At 40.3% G+C, this 23,479-nt stretch overlaps 1 protein-coding gene across 2 annotated transcripts; it reads left to right on the top strand.

Moving 5' to 3' along the window:
• The first annotated feature begins 2,045 nt into the window (after positions 1–2,045).
• On the top strand, positions 2,046–14,303 carry pcdh10b (protocadherin 10b). Of its 2 annotated transcripts, none has more exons than XM_082178199.1 (5): positions 2,046–5,141; positions 5,933–5,991; positions 6,239–6,345; positions 11,009–11,166; positions 13,053–14,303. In XM_082178199.1, exons 1-5 carry the CDS (start codon positions 2,595–2,597, stop codon positions 13,104–13,106), a joined length of 2,925 nt encoding a protein of 974 aa, XP_082034325.1. In that variant the 5' UTR covers positions 2,046–2,594; the 3' UTR covers positions 13,107–14,303. The 2 variants fall into 2 exon arrangements, with proteins under 2 accessions (XP_082034325.1, XP_082034324.1); XM_082178198.1 differs by having other exon boundaries at positions 2,049–5,141; positions 11,009–11,362.
• Positions 14,304–23,479: the final 9,176 nt, after the last annotated feature.

The following is a 23,479-nucleotide window of genomic DNA, read 5'->3' on the forward strand; positions in this document are numbered from 1 at the left end:
AACGTCACATTTCTGTAAATCAGCTTTGCAGGAGTGACAAAAAGAGAAAGAGAGAGAGCGTGCCTGGGTGCCAGTCATAATGGCAGCGCTCCTCATGCTGTTGAGGTATGCTCACATTATAATACAAGAGGGGAGATAATCTGATTCTCATATTCAAATCACTGTTTGTCCATAAATCTTGAAATATTCATGAAAACTCAAATCTATTCAATCCTTCCGGCACCCTTGTGGGAATTAAAGCATAAAGTCGAGTGAGTGCGCCAGTGGCTCGCCAAAACTTGATTTAGAAAATCTCTTTTTGGAAGCGATTCATGTTTACACTCCACTGGTGTTAAGATTCTTTCTGGCACAGCAACGTTTCAGACGCTCCTTCAAATGTTCCTTTCTTGAGGGGACACTAAACTCAGCCATCAGTCCTTTATGTCTTACATACCATTCAGGTGTAGTGCCTCTGTGATGCGCTAGGGGGCGCTCCGACTGTTCCTTGTGTTTGCCACCGTGGATCCTGCATTATTCCACTCAGATGAAAACCGTGACATTTGGTTGCTGGGAAACGGGGAGCAGGTATATACCAACAGTTTGATAGAGTGTAAAGGCAACGCACGGATATAAGGCACTAAAGTTATTATTTGAAGCATAAGGGATTGGATGACTACTCCATCCCATTCCGAAACGAATTATAGGTTATTCTATGGAGAGAGAAAAAAGGACCGTGCTTTATTTCTACTCTAAACGCAGTCAAAAATGATAATCAGTTGTTTTGATGGTTATTTGCAATTTTCATTACAGTTGACAACATCTATATAGGATACATGGGTTTAATGTGTCACTCACCACCCACAACTTTTGACATGTTTTCAAACAGACAGTTGGAATGCCAATAGCCTCTTTCGGTTGTTGTAACAAGCAAACGGTGTTAAACACAAAATATGATTTTAATAACTTCTGCCCAACATTGTCTGAAGATAGAGATATTCTAACTCGATTTTGGCGAAGATTCGACCAAATCATATAGGATTTAATTACTGAGATCACATTTAACAGCTTCATAGCTCGTTTGCTTACTGTGACACACTGCCCATTTAAAAAAAAAAGTATATAATTTAAAAACATTTTTTATCAAAATGCAATGATATAACACGCGTAGATTGTTTTAGCAGTATTTAATCTATTCCTTTAAGATTTGCTTTGCACCAAATTACAAAAAGCAGCAGAGAAAAGTGATGTCCATTAGAATGGACACTGGGTCTAAACGGGTTAATTACTAAATCCAGCGAGCACAATTGCATCTTATTTAATTACAGGGATTTAATACAAGTGCTGGACATATTCACAGATTTCTTATTTATGTGCAGCTGCCACGAGGAATTCCATGCGCGTGACAGACAGCAGCGCAACAGATTATTTTTGGCAGCTAGGAGGCGCATGTGGCTCGCGCTTGGGAACCAAACCTGAGAAAGCTCCAAAGACAACACATTGTAAGATGTAGTAGAGAATCTGCCTGGTATATGTGTGCAATCGAAACATTAAATGCATTTTATTCCTATATAAAGAATACAAAAGTAATTGTAAAATATTTTAGTGGGGGGAAAAACTGTCCGTTTATAATGAGAGAAATACAATAAGCTTGAATAAAGCACTTGATATGAAATGCTGGTTCCCTTTTCACTTTTTTTTTTCACGTATACAAAAGTCAAAAATGTGATTTAGACAAATAGTATAGATAAATAAAATGTCACGGAGTGTATATATACATATATATATATATATATATATATATATATATATATATATATATATATATATATATATATATAGGCCCTATTCACACCATTTACACAGGCTATAGGGATATACATAATAACGTTATGCATAATCCCGTTCTGAGATAAAAAATAAATAAATAAAAATTCCCCCACAAATTGATCACACTTTACTCATCTCTCTGACTCATTCTCTTACGAACTCATCAGCCATTCAATCCTCATGACCAGAAATCCCGCAGCTCTGACCAGGGGCGTGTTTATCAGCCACCAGGAGGCTTGACTGATGTAGGACACAGCCAATAAAGTTTCAGCTCTGCTGGTGCCGGGTGTTCCCATTGGTTGGCGAGGGGAGGGTGCTGCGGGAAAACCGAACAGCTAAGCGCTGATGCTTCAGTACTGTGCCAGCGGACCCCGCAGGAGCGCACCAGATATACTGGGACCGTTCAGATATCAGAGACTGTAGCTCTAATATAAAATGCATTTGTTGCATTAATTTTGTGGATTATGATATTGTGCTTTATCACACGCCAGCTGATATCTATTTATATCAGTGTCAGTTTAATGTTTTAATGTTCACTTGTGCCAGAAATCCGCTGCGACTCTAAAGCTTGTTCGTGGAGGAAATCGCCTTGGGAAATCGGTCCTGTGTAAACCAGAACGCAGACAGCATGGTTTTTGGCTGACAGCCCTGTTTAAGGAAAAAAAAAAGATTACCATACAACCAAAGCCTTACGCACGCCTGCGCGCCTTACCTTGGAGAAGAGGGTGATGGTTTTGCTGTATGCTCCTCGGAGATAAAATATTCCAAGTGACCTTTCCTGAGTGGAAATGTTTGTGTTTTTGCTCCTGCTGTGTCTCGCGGATGGGGTGGTTTCGCAGATACGTTACTCTGTGCCCGAGGAAGCGGAGCATGGCACGTTTGTGGGGAATATAGCAGAGGATTTGGGACTGGACCTTACAAAACTTTCATCCCGCCGCTTTCAGGTGGTGCCCAGCTCGCGGACGCCGCACCTGGAAGTAAACTTGGAAAACGGGGTGCTTTTCGTGAACGAGAAAATCGACCGGGAGCGCATCTGTAAGCAGAGCGCCAGCTGCTTGCTTCACCTGGAGGTGTTCCTGGAGAACCCACTCGAGCTCTTTCGCGTGGAGATAGAGGTGGTGGACATCAACGACAACCCGCCGAGCTTTCCGGAGACGGACATCACCGTGGAAATATCCGAGAGCGCGACTCCGGGTACGCGCTTCCCTTTGGAGAGCGCTTTTGATCCGGATGTTGGTAGTAACGCATTGCGCACTTACGACATCACCAATAACAACTATTTCTACCTAGACGTGCAAACACAGACTGATGGCAACAAATTCGCAGAGCTGGTTTTGGAGAAGCCTCTTGATCGGGAACAACAGGCGATGCACCGTTATGTCCTCACGGCCGTAGACGGTGGCCAGCCTCCTCGGACAGGTACAGCACTGCTTGTGGTCAGGGTGCTCGACTCCAACGACAACGTACCCGTGTTTGATCAGCCGGTGTACTCGGTTAACCTGGCCGAGAACGTGCCCGTGGGCACGCTCGTCATCCAGCTGAACGCGACCGACTCAGACGAGGGCCCGAACGGAGAAGTCATTTACTCGTTCAGCAACCACATTTCAAGCAGGGTCAAGGAACTGTTCGATATTGATGCCAGAACGGGCCGCATAGAGGTCAGAGGTGAGGTGGACTTTGAGGAGAGTAGTCTGTATCAGATTTACGTCCAAGCGAAAGACATGGGACCTAATGCTGTGCCCGCGCACTGTAAAGTTTTGGTCAAAGTGGCGGACGTGAACGACAACGCTCCAGAGATCATCTTCAGCACCGTCACGGAATCGGTGAGCGAGAACGCAGCCACGGGCACCGTCATCGCTCTGCTCAGCGTCACCGATAAAGACTCTGAAGACAACGGTCAAACGCATGTGGAGATTCTCGGAGATGTTCCTTTTAAACTCAAAACCTCTTTTAGAAATTATTACACTATTGTGACCGACGGTCCTCTCAACCGAGAGACTGTAGAGGCATACACGGTCACCGTTGTTGCGAGGGATAAAGGGATTCCATCTCTGGCGACCAGCAAATCAATCAAAGTGCACGTGTCTGACGAGAACGACAACGCGCCCATGTTTACGCAGCCCATTTATGATGTGTATGTGACTGAAAACAACGTCCCCGGTGCTTACATCTACGCTGTCAGTGCAGTAGACCCTGATGTCGGACAAAATGCTTATATAACTTACTCCATAGTGGAGTGTGAAATCCAGGGAATGTCTGTGGTCACGTATGTGTCCATCAACTCGGAGAATGGGTATTTGTACGCCCTTAGATCATTTGATTATGAGCAACTGAAAGACTTCAGCTTTATAGTTCAAGCGAGGGACTCAGGCAGCCCCGAACTTTGGTCCAACGCCACGGTGAACGTCATTATAGTAGATCAGAACGATAACGCGCCGTCTGTGATTGCGCCTCTGGGAAAAAATGGCACTGCGCGGGAGCCTTTGCCGCGCTCTGCCGAGCCAGGCTACCTAGTTACGCGCATTGTCGCCATGGATTCAGATGATGGAGAGAACGCGCGCTTGTCCTACAGTATACAGAGAGGTAACGAGAATGGGATGTTCCGAATGGACTGGCGCACTGGCGAGTTACGCACGGCCCGCCGGGTGTCAGTCAAACGAGACCCGCAACAGCTGTATGAGCTGCTGATTGAGGTAAGGGATCACGGGCAGCCTCCCATGTCATGCAGCGCAGCGGTGCAGGTTACACTCGTGGACAGTCTCGTGGAAGGCCACAGTGGAGAACGCGGTACTGCCAAGGCCAAAGACGCGTCTCTGGACTTGACGCTCATCCTCATCATCGCGCTCGGCTCCGTTTCCTTCATCTTCCTCCTGGCTATGATTGTGCTGGCCGTGCGCTGTCAGAAGGAGAAAAAGCTGAACATCTACAGCACATGCCTGGCCAGCGACTGCTGCTGCCTGGTGGGCTGCGGGTCGTGCGGGTCAGGCGGCTGCTGCGGTCGACAGGCCCGGGCAGCTCGAAAAAAGAAGAAACTGAGCAAGTCCGACATCATGCTGGTTCAGAGCACCAACACAGCAAACGTGAGCGTGGCGAGCGCCGCGCAGGTGCCAGTGGAGGAGTCAGGGAGCTTCGGCTCGCTACATCAAAGTCAGAACTACTGCTATCAGGTCTGTCTGACTCCGGAATCGGCCAAAACGGATCTCATGTTCCTGAAGGCCTGCAGCCCGTCGCGCAGCAACGACACCGAGCACAACCCGTGCGGAGCTCTAGTGACCGGCTATACGGACCAACAGCAGCCGGACATCATATCCAACGGCAGCCTGCTCTCCAGTGAGGTACGAGCACTTATAAAACTTACTCATATTATAATTACACGATAAAAAAATAAATAAAAAAAAGAGTACTAGAACTAATTCCGTTTTAATTTTTAATTATTTTATATTTTGGTATATATCAATGGCACACAGAAAGCAAATCTAGCTTTCTTCTTCAGATATAGGCTACAGTTTATCTAAATACATATTCAGAGACCTGATTGTGTGGATGTGTCATAATTTTAAAATTGTCTGCTCTTTTACATTTGAATTATCTTGTATTTCAAAATACATAGACATTTTGTGAATTAAAACGACTCAAAACAAAACAATCTTCCTCTTCAGGATAGTAAGTCTGAAAACAAACAGGCTGATCACTGGTTGCTTGCAGACTGACACTAACAATATTAATTATTATTATTAATATTATTATTATTATATTTTCTGTGGCCTATACTGTGCATGTTAGAGTGTAAACATAGTGAGTCACTGAACTGATAGATTTGCATGTTTGTGAAAAGCTCTCCGGGTTATAGGGCATTAGATATGCCAGTCACGGTGTTGCAGAGCCTCACAAGAACAAAGATCCGTCTATAGTTGAATTCTGCTGAATAGCAGCAGAGCCTAATGATCTTGACTGCTCATAAAGTCCCTGCAATTCCCCCAATGAGCAAAGCTTGAATTCTGACCTGTATTATAATCATTATTGTCATTTATGTATTTATAATATTTTATTTTATTTAGAAAAACATTTTTTAATTACTATTATGCAATGTTGCTAGGCCTATTTCAAATTGATCCCTCTCTTGCAGACAAAACACCAGAGAGCAGAACTCAGTTATTTGGTGGACCGACCAAGGCGTGTTAACAGGTAAGCACTTAATGTAACCAACCTGAAATTTCCCCCCCCCCCCCACTACTACTTTATGGAATGACTTTCTTTTTTAAAAATTTATATGATAGAAGTAAATAAATATGAGAAGTCTATGAACATTTGAACTAAACCAGCATGAGCATTTGTGACAGACTGAGACCATTTCAAGGCTAAGCTGTAAAATTGTGGTTATATAAGAGTCGTGTGGCAAAGCGGTCAACTCAAACCTTCTCTCCTCCCTCAGCTCTGCATTTCAGGAGGCAGATATCGTGAGCTCAAAAGACAGCGGTCATGGAGACAGTGAGCAGGGAGACAGTGACCATGACGCCATGCATCGTGGACATTCCTCCGGTACGTTTATATAAGTCAATTTCTCATATTTCTCTCGTTTTGTTATTGATTAAAACGAGATGCTATTCAGGCTGAGCATGTCGAGATGTGGCTTTAAATTTTTGGTTAAACACTTGCGATAGACATACTGGTTGAAAGATGGAATATTTAAAATAGTTTGGTTGTTTTTCATCCAAACAATCAGAACAAAAACCCTGATCAAGGCATGTCGAGGCTGTTCGAAACCTAGCAGAAATATTTTAGGCCACCGAGCCTCTGAGTATGGATGCGTGAGCATGCGAACAACAGCCGTAGTGGAGAATATAATCCAATTATTTATGAATACTCCCTGATAATAAGTATTTACTTCAGTCGTACTATCTACTCTTTCATCCACGTCTCTAAAGACATGATGGAATTTAGATCAGTCCAGGCAGTCTGTCATCGACTCTGTGGGAACGGGACCAAATAGGTTGAGCAGCAAACAAACAAGCGATTCATTGACTGTGTGCGGGTCCCCTCTAGACCCCCCTCACCCTTCCACCATAATCCCTCTCCCCACATTCCACTGACGGTGGACACTATTGTTCACACCTTCATAAGACCACATGTGTGAGATTCGGCTGCATTGGAAATGGTGCTTTGTTGCTAAATGACACCTTGAAGTGCATTGTGAAGTTGAGTGTATAATGTAATTATGACATAGTCGGACACAAATGAATACAACCAAAAGTTGCATCTTATTATCATTAATTTCTCTTTGGTTGAGCATATGTCCTCTGCTGTTATTCCAGAGCACCATATGCTGTGGCTGGACTGCTTCAGCTCTCATTTAGCCTATTTTTGCTCAGTTAAACATTAGATTAAAATCAAGACTTGTTTTCCATACAAGGTCAGCTAGCCCATCTGCCTTTATTGTCGCAGGCCATCAAAAAACTCTTGCCTTTTAAGATACAGCTCTATAAAGTAAAACAAAGAAAAAAAGAAAAAAATCTGTTGTGTATTTTCCCCCCATTTGCGAGCATGTTGTCCCTACTAAAAATTAATTGTTTTGCTCCATACTATCTTCTTTAATTAAGATAATTGAAAGCGCCGCTTGATATGCAGACTTGGAGAGCGTTCAGGAGTGTGCATTGTTCATTTAAATGAGAACTGGGTGGAAACGGCCTTCATCCTTTCAAATCTATTTCAGACATTTTGTTTCTTAACCAGCTGCTGTGTTATGGGCTTTTTGAAACAGGAAATTTTAGTCATCCAAACGCCTAGTGTGTCACAACGTAGATGCTAAATTAAAAAAAGGCAGAGATAAGCATCGCTTAAATTCTCTCTAATGCATAAAAATGCATCTGTAATATGGAACACTTTAGAGGTTCTCTGATGCAATGACACACCTGAATCATTTCATTCCAGTTTAATTTCTTTTATCCCGAGGATCTGCCACGTTGCTACAGAATCCCTAATTTGGGCTGCAGGTCATTTTCAGAATTCAGAAACAGCTCACTGATCAGTAATTTATTTTCAGCCTGATTAGCAAATGAAGGTTATTATCGGATCTAATGCTTTGCAAGGCTTCTGCTCAGAAAGCAGCAGAGCATATAGAGAGGGGAGACATTGTCATATATCTTCTTTAATCTACAAGTCTTTCTCTCTCTCTTTCTCTCACTTTGTAGAACATCAGAAAAAAGTGATGTAGAGTTTCTGACATTTTCTTCCAAGCAAATTTAATTCATGCAAAAATACTTCACGAGTTACATACAATTAGAGGGAGTAAAGTTTAATGTGTATTTGGCGTGCTGTCCGGGGGGAGGGCTTCGAGCTCGGAGTTCAGCCCGAACCCAGAGTACTCCCCCCATGTGGAATTGGTTAGGACTAGAAGTGTGGAGAAGGGGTGGTGGAGGGATGCTCCTAAACTGTCAACGAATTGATGTGAGACTGCTGAATATAATATACACCACTTATCGTTGATTGCTGAGTGCTCTCCACTCGTGTTAATTATCTGAACGTGCTCCTCCCGAACTTTGTTAATACAAACATAAAATGTTTTGAGGGTTTTCTTTTTTGGGGAAATGTTTGTGGTGTTTTTGTGGTCTTTAGTAGCATAGAGACTCTGTTTAAACATTGTTTTAAAATCTACCTCTGGGTGATTTGATCAGATTTTGAGATGATACATAACATCACTCTTTATTGTCTGTGTGTAACTGGCAAGGTCTTATTGTAATTTTATAAAGCGAAAAAAAAAAAACACACAACATTTCTCCCTAAAATACTCTACCGTTCAAAAGTTTAGGGTCAGTATATTTTCAGCATTGATAATAATAAGAAATGTTTCTTAAGCTCCAAAATCAGCATATTCAAATGATTTCTGATGGATCATGTGAGTAATGATGCTGAAAATCTTAATTCTCGTAATAATATTTCAACATTAAAACATTTAAAAATCTCACTAACCCACAATCTTGAATGGTAGTGTGTTTTCTTTTAATTTTAAGCTTAATATATAATTTATTAAATATAAAATATTTTGAGGAGAAATATTAAATAATTTAGTGTAGTACAGATAACAACCCTTGTAATTGTTTGTCAGGTCAGTAGGCGACGATTTACTTATGAACATTTTCCTTAAAATCCGAATGTGGTCGATGTGGACACATTCCAGATCGTTCTGGCCCCTGTTCAAATTTGTATCTAGCATTGCATTACTTGAAACAGAAATTATTACTAGGTATAAAAATAGCATGTGTTTTTCAACCAGAGAATATAGAGCATTTTATTTTCATCAGACTTGACTCTTTCTTGCAATATTGAACCACAAGTCAACAATATAATTACTTTTCCATTTTTCCCACTGAAAAAAAAAAGGACACTGGATGAGTACAGAGAGCAATTAATTTCAGAAAATGTCAGGAAATATCAAGATGTCTCCCTGCGATTACACAATGAGGAAGTGTCTTATCGCACACTCTCTAAATATCAAACTCTCTCCCTCTCACCTTCTTTTTATGTCAGATACACAAAGAACCTTTGTTCACACTCTCTTATAAAAATGAGACCTCTGAATGTTGTCATAGATAGATTCCAGATATGTTTAGTGTCTAAACTACTTGTTGCCTAGTAAGGCGGTCCTATGCTTTGGTTTGTAATTAGGAGAGTCTTACCAAGCCCAGGCCTAAGTAGGTTGTTTGCATGTAGCTCCAAAGGACTCTAATCCTCTTTTAAAGCAGAAACCCAAAGTCTGTGTATGCTGACCTGTCTTCTGTCTGAAGGGCTAGTCTGAGGATTAGCTATAAGAACATCCCCCCACCCCACACCACTGACTCTACTCCATACCTTCAACATCTCCGCTTAGCGCTTCTTTGAAAATGGCACTTCATTAATCCTCCAGCTGTAATTACTGACTGTTTTAGACACAGGAGCCGAAAGGGGATTTCCAAATGCTCACCTCTCCCTTCTTCTCAGATGCACGCAGTCAAAACGGCAAGGCTTAGACCGTCTGGGGTGACGGTGGGGGTAAAAGGCATCATGCAACTGTCACGCACAAACTAACAGGATCTTGTCCCTCACACTGGATTTAGCTGTAACACTCTTGTAGCGCTAGCTTTCTCTTGGCTTTGTGATTCGCGAGGTCGTTCGCCATTGGATATTAGCAGCGGGGTGTTTGAATTATGTGCTGATAATCAAAATACATTTTCAAAGAGTCTCATGATAAACCTCTGGGAGAGATGTGGTGGGCCTAATATTGGAGGCGGAGCTTGGCTTTTAAGGCCTGGAAAATGATGCAGAAAATGCTATTTCACAATATATTTATTTAGTTAAAGCAATTCAATAAAATTGTTTAGATATGTAAATATTTTATATCAATAACTTAGTTTATTTTAAAATATTTTACTGTACATTCCAAGCCTTTTTTGCACCTATTGATGTATTGGTTTTTTTTTCTTTTAAGGTGACGTAATGTCTTATAGTGTCACTCATTCTTTTTGTTCTTTTAATTGAGACGACGAGAAAGAGACAAAAGAGTAAAGAGGGTTATAACCTTTATAATATATCCCTTCATCTTGTAGCGGGGCGGAAGAGAAGGAAAGAGAATAGAGGATTGGGTTTATCTGCAAGCTTGGTGTCTCAGAGAGTTTACCTTTGATGTCAAATAGAAAGAGAGAAGTGGAAGAGAGACCTCAAGAGGAGATTACAGCATTGACTTCATCCACTCGCTGTGTGTATGTTCTCCACACGTGCTTTGATCAGGGTAATTTGTAATTTAAAAGTCACAAAAAGGGGGGAAAAAAGCGCCATGCAATCTTTTCATGATTAGCATGTTAAGTGCCAAAGACATTTCATGCATACAGCTTTTAATGTTTTCAAAGTGAATGACATGCATTACATTTCATCTGGATTTACATATTTATAATGCTTGATTAAGTCTAAAAAAGATGCTGGATAACTTCTGATTGGTTGAATTAATGCAGAATTTGACGGTCTGCTCTCTTATCTAAGAGAGGAGACATTGAGGGCACGTTATAGGGTAGATGCATTGTATACGCATGGTTTATTGTATTTATTTATGTTTGTTTGTCTTGCTTTAATGCACTTACATGCTTCCAGTGCTATTGGGAGCATATTCTCTCTCCCATCCACCCACATGGACAATTAAGCACAGGCTAACCCATCTCTCTGTTCTCTCTCATAGGAGCAGACCTGTTTTCCAACTGCACAGAGGAGTGCAAAGCCCTCGGCCACTCAGATCGCTGCTGGATGCCAAGTTTCGTGCCCACCGAGGCACGACAGGGTGCCGATTACCGCAGTAACCTGCACGTGCCGGGCATGGACTCTGTGCCCGACTCTGAGGTATTTGAGGGCGAGACGTTGGCGGGTGATCAGTCATTCTCAACCTTTGGCAAAGAGACGCCACACCACCCCAACCAGATGCACCAACACCAACATCAACACCATCAACACCACCTCAATGCTTCCACGCTAGAGAGGAAAGAGTTCGATGCACTTCTGTGTAACTCGCGCATGCCTTACAAAGCCGCCTGTCTGTGTGAGTATCTCAAAGAGAGAGCGCTTTCCTCTCTCTTGATCTGACCTAAAAAAAACTTTCCAAATTCAAGGCCTCTAGCGTGAAGTGCTGCTGAATTCTCCTCTTAGAACTCTTAGCCCTCACACTTCTGCTCTCCTTCACCCATCAGCATCTGCCCATCCTTCATCTGCTCTTCATCTACTGGTTCCTGGTGCACACTCTTACAAATAAAGGATCCGATAGAAGGAAAAAGTGTAGGAGAGAGCATAAGAGAGTCTTTTTAACTTCCTCAAAGACTTTTTTTTTATCTTTTAGTTCTTTAGAAAAAACATATAGTGGTGCTTTAAAGGCCCCATGAGGGCTGCACATTTTAAATGGAGGAATCAATATGCTGATCTTAAGAACCTCTAATGTAGCACCAAGAACCGTTTTAATCTTCAGAGAACCAAATAGCAAAAACCCTATGAAGTAAAAAAAAAAAAAAAACTCGATTAAAGCTTTGAAGAACCTTTATTTATAAGAGTGTCTAATTAGCTTTTTTCTTCATACATTTGCGTACATATTTTTTTCTTTTTTTACCAGGGTTGTGAAAAAAAAAAAATCTGATTTGAAGAATTAACTCCCTTTTAATTCTTTGAAATAGCCACGCGCTACAGGACGTTGTTTATCTGTCCTTAGTGTATAAACTCTCAAGACTTTTGAAACAGGTTAAGCCAACGTTTAAAGTTTGTCTTGACCAACTTTGTTTTTCTTTTTAAAAATGACTGTGGTATTCAAGCATCTGAATGCCATTGTACTTTAATTTCTAATTCAGAATGGTTCACAACCCTGCTAAATTAATTATTTCAACATTGCACATGCTTTGAAACAAGAAATTGCACTATGAAATTGCAAAGTGTTTGTAAATGCAGGGAATTACAGAAGCCATTATGTGTGGTGGCGGAAACACCTCAACACGCTGCAACTGAAGAAAACTTGCAAATAATCATGATAAAAATAATAATAATTTGGTTGTGTTGTGAGTATTTGCAGCACATGTGTTGTCAAACTGATGAAGATGTTTTCTTAATTTGCTGGTGTTTTTTTTCTATTTGCAGCGCATTGAGCTCTCTCTGCCACCGTACTTATGTCTAGTTGTGGGATTTTAATGTGATAAGTTGTTAGATCAAACAATAAAAGATTCTTAGATATCTTGCCATAGGTAAAGACCCACCAGATATTGACAATGCCTAAAATGAACTTGTAAAAAACAGAGATAAAAGGAAGGCAGAAACTCCCTATTGTTTTGTACACCGGCAGTATGTTTATTGAGGCAACGTTTGACTAGTCATGAAAAAACATCAACTTCAACATCAACATCAAGCTTGAAACAGACGCTCTCAAAAGGACAGAGTTTATAAGGTTTAGGCTGCCTACCACTGTTTGTTGTTTTAGAGGGGATGAAGGTGGTAGTGGGATTGATTGAGATATTATTGACTGCTCTTGTTGTGTTGAAACCTTCAGACATCTGTCTCAGAAAGAGCGCTCCGAGGCTGTGTGGGTGGTGCGTTTAACTTTGAGGAAATAGTTTATGATTGTAGGCTTATAGTTCCTCATCAAAGCTCTGCTTCTGTATGCATCAAACAATGGTATTTTAATAGCTTAGCACAACACTAAAAACTGCTGTCCAAAAATCATCTTTAATAAGCGTTCTTTCTTTTTCCCTTTTTAGCGCGGAAAAGGATATGCTAGCTCTTTCCGAGTGGACATACCAGAGACGGCGTGATTTTGCACAATCAGTGAAACTGATGGAAATGCGAAGAGCATCAAGTTTTCAGACTCTATTTCCGGAGGCGTCAGATGATCGTGCATTCCCAAAGGCTTCCGGAGCCTCCGAGACCTCAAAAAACTTGATGAAAGAGTCAGACTCGCAGAGCTAGATGCAAGGCCGAGCGGCTGGACATAACGCGCTTCTCAGCAGGACTGAGCGGAGGACAAAACTAGACCGTTAAAATACATGGAGGATAGGAAGACAAGGAGAGAAACAAGAGGATGATTATTCCTCTTGGCTTCTGCGTGTGCCTGTTTACAGCACTACTGTTCATCGTAAAAAAAAAAGAAGAAAAAAGAAAACAAAAATACCACATTGTGAACGATGATGAGAACCACCAACGAAAACGACAAAAATGGAGATATATTCACTGAGCCCTTTAGTTGTTTATGTACACACACACACCACTGAAAAGCCAATTGTACAGGAAATTCATTTGTGCATTACAAATGCAATATTGTTCTTTTAGACATGACTGTTTTTATATTCTGTGTGCGGCTGTGTGTGTGATCAGGTGTTTTCCCTAAATCTATTCCAACTCTTTGTCAAAAAAAAAGAAAAAAAGAAGCAACGGATTCCACAGAGGGATTTTCTTTCCGTCAGGGTTAAGTGTTTAACGTTGTGAGCGGGACAGCAGTGGCCTAAATCTTACTCTCTCAGACAATACGTAGGTTATATCACGTGTGAGAAGTCTTAACTGTACTCTTTTAAACTTCAAAATAAATATAAATCTATATCTATAAATCTATCTATATATACTTTTTCTGAAAGTGCAGTCTTCATTTGCGCCGTTTTTTCAAGTGTAGTGTGTAAGGCTCCACAAGGGAGCAGTTAGCATTGCTAATCCACTTTACAGGGGTTCTTAACATGACAGAAGGCCTTATCTCTAAACAACTTTTCATCCATTTTTTCACTTTTGGATATTGAGAATCATGTCTATAAATAAAGAGGGGAGTAATGTTCTAGATTTGAATACATGGCAATTGTGTATTACTGTAGCCAAATAGATCCGTTTGGAAATTTGAGGCCAAATACAAAAGGTGTACACAATGCAAAGTAAACACACGCACTGATACTGATATTTACACACATATACACACAAACACCTTAATACCAGGAGGTGACAAATAAACGGAAAAATGTATACTTACATCTTAGACTCCCGTGTTTTATTTTAAGACAACTTTAGCTGAACTAATACAAGCAGACAGTTCGATAATTAAGCCACATTCCTTCAAAAATCTAAAACTACACAAAACCTTCTTTTCCAATGAAAAATATCATAGAAGACCGGGGCTCAGCTGTCTGGTTTTGTTTTGTAGCTCAGGACTTCTTAAAGTCTATTTTTGCACACATGGATGCAACCACTCAAATGAGCATTTAGTGCAATTTATTTGTTCAAAACAAACGCTGTTTAAGTTTTATTAACATTGATGTCTGAGCTCAAATACAGTTTTGTACAAAAACGGAGGGAAATGTGAACAAAGACATTTCATTTGCAAAGAGAAAAAAAATGCTAAATATTGCATGAAGATATATATATATATATATATATATATTCCAGCAAAGTTCAATTTAAAGCCATTCGCACAGAACTAAACTTAATGCAGCACGAAACAAAGGACAAAAGCAATGTGATCATATCTCATTTTCCCTAAAATTGACTCCATTATGTTTGACCTCCACTCAAATTAATCTCTTTCACAAACCGCAGGCTTTAATATCTGAACGGTAGAGCTGACCGAGGGACCTAAATACAGAAATCACTGGGCTATAATAAGAATAATTAAAGAAATAAAATAAATGACTTACAATTCCCCAAACAAGTCATACATTTCCAAGAGACGTGCTTTGGAGCAACTTCAAAGTCACTCAAAGATGTTCGGTTAACTTTTTTAAGCTATGCTGAATACAAATAGGTTCTTCTATCAGGATCTTATTTGTTTAGCATGTAAAATGTGAGAAGGTGGGCCTCAAATGATAATGTGAGGGTGGGTGTTGGGTGACGCTTTAAGCAGAGGCCACCGCTGACAGATAGATTGAAGTCGAACAGAAAATCTGTCCTCATAAATATGCTAACAGCCCCAGCCCCTGTCAGACTCTTTTCTCTCACCTCCCTCACGCCTTTCCTCCCTTCATCTCACCCCTCTTTTCCTTCCTCCTGCACACACCTCATCTCCTCTGACAGGTCAGCGCTCCATTTGTTCTTCCTGACTGATGACATCTATGAGGGCAACTTTTGTTCTTCTCCAAAGAGAGAGAGAGAGAGAGAGAAAACGAGAGCGTCTTCGGTGCTGGTTTGTCAAGGTGTTCAGTGTCTGTTCTCACTTCAAAATGCTTCTCTGTAGGGAATGTTTTGAAGATCTCTGCTGTGTGCTTGTGTGTGTGTGTGTGTGTGGCACTGCCAGATGTCTGATGTCTGAGGTGACAGTGAGACGTGGTGGAGACTCATCGGACCCCTGGCAGTTCTCTGAGGGGCCTTGGGGGCCCCTGCCTAAGCGTCTGAAGCGACAAGGCGCCGAAAAAACGATAAGCGGAGCAGGACAGGAATGTGAGAGCAGGGAGGCCGCAAATCCCAGGTGTGCTGTCTGTTACGCAGGAGCGGGAAGAGAGTCGGACAGCAGATAAGATGACAAAAGAGTCGGGAGCGTGACGGGAGGGGTGAAAGGAGCGAGAAAGAGGAAGAAAAAGAGGGGCAGAGAGCCCCCGTGAGCTGAGCTCTGCCAGGGGCTCTGTGTACACAGTTTTTCTGACATTTACACCTCTCAACCACTGCTATCAGACCTGTTAGTGATACGGCCCCACTGAGACTTCAGGACAAAAAGGCTCAGAAAAGGCTTTGAAAGGACAATTGCGCCATCATAGGCTGTGAATTTGAACAGCTTTTCTCTAACTACAGACCTCTATCACAATGGCGTATAGTTTAGTAAATCAGTGAAAGAAACTAGATTAAACAGCAGTTTCTAACCTCGGAGTGAACCTGAGTGAACCCTTTTTTTTCACTCTCACTGAGCATCTGAGTGTGAGCTGTCAGTCCACTTGACAGTAAGCCTATTTACTTCACTGAATGAATGTTAATCTGTCTGGCCTATTTCCTTACTGAACTGTCAGCATACTTTACATACACACAAATCAAACCGTATATGTAGATAATAATAATAATAATAATAATAATAATAATGTTTATTATTATAATAGTTATAAAAATGTAATTTTATATATAACAACATACATACATGGCATCACTATACTATATTAATATAGTTCATAAATAATAATAATAATAATAACAATAATAATAATATTTTTGCTGCTGCTGTTGTTTTTAGAGTAACAACAAAAAAAAACAAAAAAAAAAATTCAGAGAAGCATAGCTACTTGGCATCATATATTTTAAAAACACATATGCCCACACAGAGAAGCACCCAAACAAAGTTTTTGTTCACTCATACACTGAGAAGACTGTGACCTTCCTAAATGTTTTTTGAAGTTGGTGGAAAAAGCAGATTGTTTTTTTTCTCTCACTCTTCTCTCCTCCCTGAGAGCTCAGATTGTGTTTTTTTTATCCTTTTTTTTTTCCGACACAGGGTGATGACACCCTGAACAGAGCATTCGTGAAAGTGTTTATGATGCAGACACATCTCTTTTCGTCTCTCTCACAAACATTCCAGGCATCCTTTCATCTTGTAACCTTTATAATAGTGCAAATGCATCGTCTGCACTGCAGATTGAAGAAACCAATCATGTCCTGCCTATCCTCGCTATTGTATCCCACGGTGACAAGCACTGAACTTTAAATCTTTATGAGTGCTCGAAAAACATTCATCAAACATTCAGTGTCTCTAAAGACACGTTCAAACATCCACATAAGAGTCTAGTTTTGTTATTTGGCCTTCGTTAATGTTATTTGGCCTTTGCTATTGTTATAGTAGCAGATAGATGGTTGGTATAATTAAACGCCTGTGAATTGTTTTATTTGTTTGTCCTGAGTAAAGGTAACTGCTGAAACGAGGGAATATTGTGTGTGTGTGTGTGTGTGTGTCTGTGTGTCTGTGTGTGTGTGTGTCTCTGTGTGTCTCTGTGTGTGTGTGTGTGTGTGTGTGTGTGTGTGTGTGTGTGTGTGTGTGTGTGTGTGTGTGTGTGTGTGTGTGTGTGTGTGTGTGTGTGTGTGTGTGTGTGTGTGTGTGTTTGTGAGAGAGAGAAAATGGACTGTAGGTGCCACCTGGGTACTAATGTGTAAGTAATTAGGCTCTGGCACATGCACAGACAGCCACACCTCGCTCCTTAGGACCCCAGCCACCATATGCTGCACCAGTTGGGAGCTCAACTTGCCAAGAACTCTAGAAGAAAGAGAAAAGTAAGTGAAAAGAAAACCACAGCTTCTTCCTTATAGCAGCACTCTTTCTGAACATTTTGACCTTTGCCATAAAATTGCATGACCTTCTCAGCTAGATGCATTTAAAAATCACAGATAAACAGTAAATACCACAGGAGGATGATGAAAGTAAACCTGTAAATTTGCTAAGTGCCAGCTCTATTCATTCCAGTGTAGCCTGATCTCAAACACATTCAGAATGCTAACAAAGAAAAGGGGTGTGTCCTTAAAAATGAGCTGGGCTAGGGTCGCTAGTCAAGGATTAAAGTGGTTTGATTTCTTTTTACAGATGAAAAAAAAAAAAAAAAACCCTAGATAGCAGGAACACAGCACAGCACACGGTTAAAGACTTTAGAGAAAACCTGGAGAAAACGTTCTTTCAACTGTATTCGTGAGCGTGTAAAATCAACAGATGCTAGCCAAATGTTGATGGGTCTATTTGTTTGTCAGCTTCTGAAATGGTGTCCCTTCCCACTGTGAAATGCATTAACAAAGTCCCATACAGAAGATACCATTCAGAGACCCTCCGCTCTTGACAAGCACAAGTCATTTCTGGGTCACATTCTGGCCATTTGTGGGACAGAGAGAACACACACACATTCACAAATATGCTTAACCATCTGCTCCTGGTGCCTGTCGTCGTATAACATTACCCTTAAGCAAACTCTGCAGGAAGGGCAGCAAGGGAATCTATGGCCATTTGGTGATACTTCAGTGATCTGAAAAGCTGTGGTGTGTACTTAAGTTAATGTGCAAATACCCTAATGAAATATTACCCCCCAACCCCTCCCCAAACACAATCTTTAAAAAATGTACTTGAGTATTTATTTTATTTTATTTTTTATGTACTTACATTTGTGAAAATACTGATAAATTAACCTGATTTATTTATTTATTTACTTACGTAGTTAGTTACATAGCTTGTTATTGCTTGTTTTGCTATCAATTTGATATGAACTTACTGCACAAAATATCCATTTAGGGAAGAGGTTGAATGTCATAGACACAGATTCAGGATATAGCTGATAGGTTTGAGATCTGAATTAATATAAATTTTACTATACAATTTGAATAGTCTTCAACAATCAAGCATTTCATACAATGTAAAAGATTCAGCTTACAAACATCAACAACCAATTTTTTTGCCTAAATATGATTTTCATTATAGTTAATTATGAACATTATAGTGACTTACTTTTTGTGCCACCAGTCCAATTGTCTGCACACTCGAGCTTTGTGGAGGTACTTCTTGTTCAAGTTTAATTTTTAAATCAGAACAATTGAGTAATTTTAGACTCGCTTCGATCAGATCATTGAATCAGTGAATTGCTGACTCAACATCAGCAACAGTACAATTAGCTATTGAACAGTTCAATGCGGTTGAGAACCGATTCAATGAAAAGGATTTGGCTCGAAAGAACAATTATTTCTCGAATTCTCTCATAGCAGTTCTCATTCTCTTTAGTTTGAAATAATGATGAACGATACATTTTTATAAAATGTACTAAAACATCAGAGATTGTGCTTTGGAATGTAGTAAGTGAAAGTTTCCCAAAATGAAAATGGTCTAACAAAATACAAATATTAGAAAAATGTACTTAAGTAGTACAGCAACAACATAAAAATAGGCCTACTTGCCTATACTACTGCTGTAGAGAAAACATAGGACATAGGCTATATGACGCAAGCATGTGAACCCTGAGGGCCACAAGCTCTTAGCTCAGGCAGTATTGACATACTGATTTGAGGCCATTATTCTTATTATACTTATAGGCACAGCTTCCCTTCTTCAGATAAAAGTGCTATTATTTGTTCAAGGCTCCTGGGCTATTTTTTTTTTTCTCAGGCAGCACTGATCTCTATGTTAGCAGGTAAATCAATTTTATCGGCCACGGCAGGTCCCAAGCTCTGCCGTCTGTGTCCCAGTCATTAGCTATACTGATTTGTGTAACGTGTTAAAAGTTGTTAAAGATAGTCTCTATTGACATCTCTGCACATCCCTTTCACGGCATAATCTCGAAGGGAGTTTCCATTCATCTTCAGCCTGGTCCCTGTCCTCTGGCTTAAAGGGATAGCAATATTTCTGCCAGCGTCCAGCAGGGTGAAACTGAAACTATGTTGAGTTTTTTTATTTGACTCTCTCTGATAAGGTGAGTCCAAGTATAGGGCTGTAGACAAGTAAGTTATTTACAATTTGATCACACAGAAACTAAAAAATATTATTAATTACAGAGGAAAAAATAAAAAACTAATTTAAGAACCTCGACTGGGTATATCACAGCATACTAGCCCTATTTTGTCACTCTTAGAAAAAAAATAAAATAAAAGTTTAGCACGTTTCTTTATAGAAGGAAAGGGGTTTCCACCACTATTGACCAAGATAAAGTTCACTAAATACATTTACCATTGTGTGACAGCACTCTCCAATAGAAAATCGTCATGCTATATGATGTTTTTTAACAAAGTTTGGGAGGAACATGTTCAAATTATCTATCCAATCATCACTTCATTCCAATCATCACACCATTCCAACCAACAGTCAACAATCAGTAATCAACATGTCTACCCAATCAGCAAAATGAGTTGAGGCCTATTATACACACTCACCTATGTATGTTTTTGGACTCACCTATGTTCCTCAACAGTTTTCAGCATCCCTCGTCTCCTCACACTCACCTGGTTACTTTCCTAACCAGAAATACGGGGGGAGTACTCTGGGTTCGGGCCAAATTCCGAGCTTGGCGCCCTCCCCTCGGACAGCACGCCAAATATGCATACTATTTTACCCTGATTTGATTATTTGTAAGGAACCTGCCACTAAACAGCCTATTGGCATTTCAGCTAAATAAAAAAAATCACATTTCTACCTTGAAGTTATGATTTCCTTTCATTGCAAATTTATGTCAGTGTGCATTTTCAGAAGGTAGGCTAATTATAAAACACAAATATAAAACACTTTTTTTTTTTTTGGTTAATTCTCTACTGCAAATGTAAAAAAATACTGTACAAAATCTGCAAGAGAAAAAATGGCAACATTCTATTCTGCCTGACTATATTAATATTTTCTGACTTTTGGTTGTGATAAATAATGAGTGTTTCAGTGTGTGATTCTACAAAGGATCTTGCTACATCTCCTGTGAAAGAAATGCTTCTTGAGTTCTTTTTATTATTAATTTCAGCCTACATTTCAATGCAGCATAAGTGTAAAAACAAGCCAAAGCTTTTTAGTACAGCAACAGAGACTATTCAGTAAAGTGACTAGAAGGCAAACCAACACATTTGAGAATAAACACTCTGACTGCTTTGAGTCTTTGGAGCTCTAATTTTAGCATTGACTTCTTCATCCGCAACGTTTGTATTGACTCTTCAAAGTCTAACTCTGGCATCGGATTTTAACAGACCACCATTCCACTTATCAAGTTGACAGAAGGTGCATCCCTATCATGACGAACACACAAACTGACTCTTTTGTGGAGTTAGGATATGATGGAGCTGAACAGAACCAAATGGTGGAACAGGAGGAGAGAACAGTGTAGCCCCCGGGAGATAACAGTGGCTGCCACAGTGGATGAGATACTGATCTAAATGAAAACAAACAGAGATAAGAGGGAGATTGGAATCACACTGGCACGCTCTGGAGTCCCTGTGTGTGTTTGTGTTTGCGCTCGAGCCCGTGTGTGTAAGCCCCCACGCCTGCCCCGCGGTAGCGACCACCCATCAGATAGATATCAGTTTGAACAATTAGAGTGACGCCTCCACTCTCGCTAGATGAACATTCTCAGTGGCGTAGTGCGGGGTTTAATTTTGGGGCCCTTAATTTTTTATGAGGTATCATTGTGGAATCTTGAGTAGGAGATTTGCGCATGTGCTTTTTATGTCGCTCGAGGGACATCATCCACATATCAGCGAGAACAGATGAAGAACTCAGTCTGCTGTGGCTGAAAGCGTGTCTCCAAGACACAGAGGTAATACTTCTGCTCTGAAGTCAGATGAAACAGAGATTCTGGTTTGGGGCCCAAAACCCCATTGGACATCACTCCCACAGCTTTCGCAGTTAATCTGGTTGATGCGCCCACTAAAGCTCTCATATTTTGTGATCACACACCAAGGAGCAAGAACTGATCCAGTAATCTTGTTTGATATCTCTATCAAAAACTCAGACGATATGCCACTAGGGAAATTAGCACAGTTTGGTATTTGTGTTTCGGTAGGTTAGATTGATAGAGTGAATGGCAGTTTCTGCATGCCATCTTTGTCCTTGAGCGCTTCCTTCAGTCTGAATGACCACAAATGCAATATGACAGATCTCATAATGTATAGCGAACTGGTTTTTGACAAAGCAGGTCATCCTGAACACAAAGTTAATTTAAACTGTTAAAGAGGCCCTGATCAGCTGAACTATTGAAAAGCTTTCTGAAAAGGGTCGTCATGAATCCATAATTCAATTTCTATTAGTTAAACATAAAAGTAGTGGCTTTACTTTGGTATAAATAAAGGGTAAAACACTGACCGCACCATTCTATTCGGGGAGCCTGGCTGCAAACATATTTAGAAACATTTGTGTGATTGTTTTAGTGGCAACAACATTTGTAACACCTCCTTAAGCACTCTTTCTATTAAGAGACTGCCAAGTCTTGAGTGTTAGATTGGAGTCTAATATTCATTCCACATCTTTTATGGAGACATGTATGCACTCACATAAAAAGAGTCTGATGGTCTGATTAATCCACTTCAGGAGAAACCATTATCACAAGAACAATTGGTGTGTCTATCCTTGTGGAGTGGCCATCCATCAATGTCGCCGCTACTTATTATTCGCTATTGCCTCAGGAGGTCCACATTTAGCCACTGTGGAAACTCTTTCAGGTTTGCCTTTAGTTTTGGCATGCAGTCATACTTAAAAAAAAAAAAAAGACTTGTAATGATAAACCAAAACAATTGTTGACTATACACAAGTTGTTATTTGCAGATCAAAGTAGAGTGTTTTGGTACTGTAAGTCAGCGTGTGTTTTTAAAGCCTTTAGAGATGGATGTTGATGCCTTTATTTTAAGTGAGTTTTTGGTGGTTTCACAGTGTTTCATAATTCTGCCGTCATCCGGCAGTGATTTGCTGCCTACATGTGAAGTGACCGTCTGCACAAATGAGTCATTATTCACACCAGACACTGACAGTGCGGAGAACTCGGAGTTCTTTACAAATTCAGAGAAGACATCATTAAAGCTAAAAACTTTTACAGTCACTGTTAACAGTAAACAAAATTGAGTTCTTAAAGATATTTCTTCTGCATCTCTCCGCCTTCCTTTTTAATATTAACCACCTTCAGTTACTTCTCTTCCTTCCTCAAGATATTCTCTCCTTTACAGACAGCATCCCCATTAGTTTTTTTGCTTTCAAGGATTAGATGGACACTCAGACTAGTGGAACGCTACATTATATAGGACATTCTAACATAGCAGCATGGTTTCAGACTGCTAAATATGTTGACATTTATTTACAGGTTTTAAACGACAGTGACTTGACTGCATTCAACAGGTTTCTGGGATGGCTGGACAGTTTATTGCCTCTGGCCTATGTTGCGGGGTGGTGGTCCCCAAGGGTTGAAATAGCGTTCGGGCTTCCGATCGGGACCCCTCTCTGATCAGGGCCTTTGGAATCTTCCTCCACATTCAATAACCAAATAAGACTCTTCAGTAACTCTTTCTGCAAGTTACATTGTTACAGTATAAGTGACTTACGATATTGAATCATTCATTCACTTAACGATTTGTTTAAAAATGCTATTCTATCCATGAACAAACAAGCAATCATTGAGTGGCCAGACCGATCCATTCAAAAATATTGTTTCATTCAAAGATGAAACATATGACTGCCTATATGTGAGTCATTTAATCATTCACTCATCCACATTGATTTGTTCAAGGTTAGGGTTGATTCATTCAGAAATGCAACACC

Source organism: Leuciscus leuciscus (genome assembly GCF_965113295.1).
Source record: "Leuciscus leuciscus genome assembly, chromosome: 8".
NCBI lineage: Eukaryota > Metazoa > Chordata > Actinopteri > Cypriniformes > Leuciscidae > Leuciscus > Leuciscus leuciscus.

Coding starts and splice junctions, on each gene's coding strand:
- pcdh10b (XM_082178198.1), top strand. CDS start 2,595: ATGTTTGTGTTTTTGCTCCTGCTGTGTCTCGCGGATGGGGTGGTTTCG. Junction 5,992..6,238: donor CGACCAAGGCGTGTTAACAG/GTAAGCACTTAA, acceptor CTCCTCCCTCAG/CTCTGCATTTCAGGAGGCAG. Junction 11,363..13,052: donor TTACAAAGCCGCCTGTCTGT/GTGAGTATCTCA, acceptor TTCCCTTTTTAG/CGCGGAAAAGGATATGCTAG.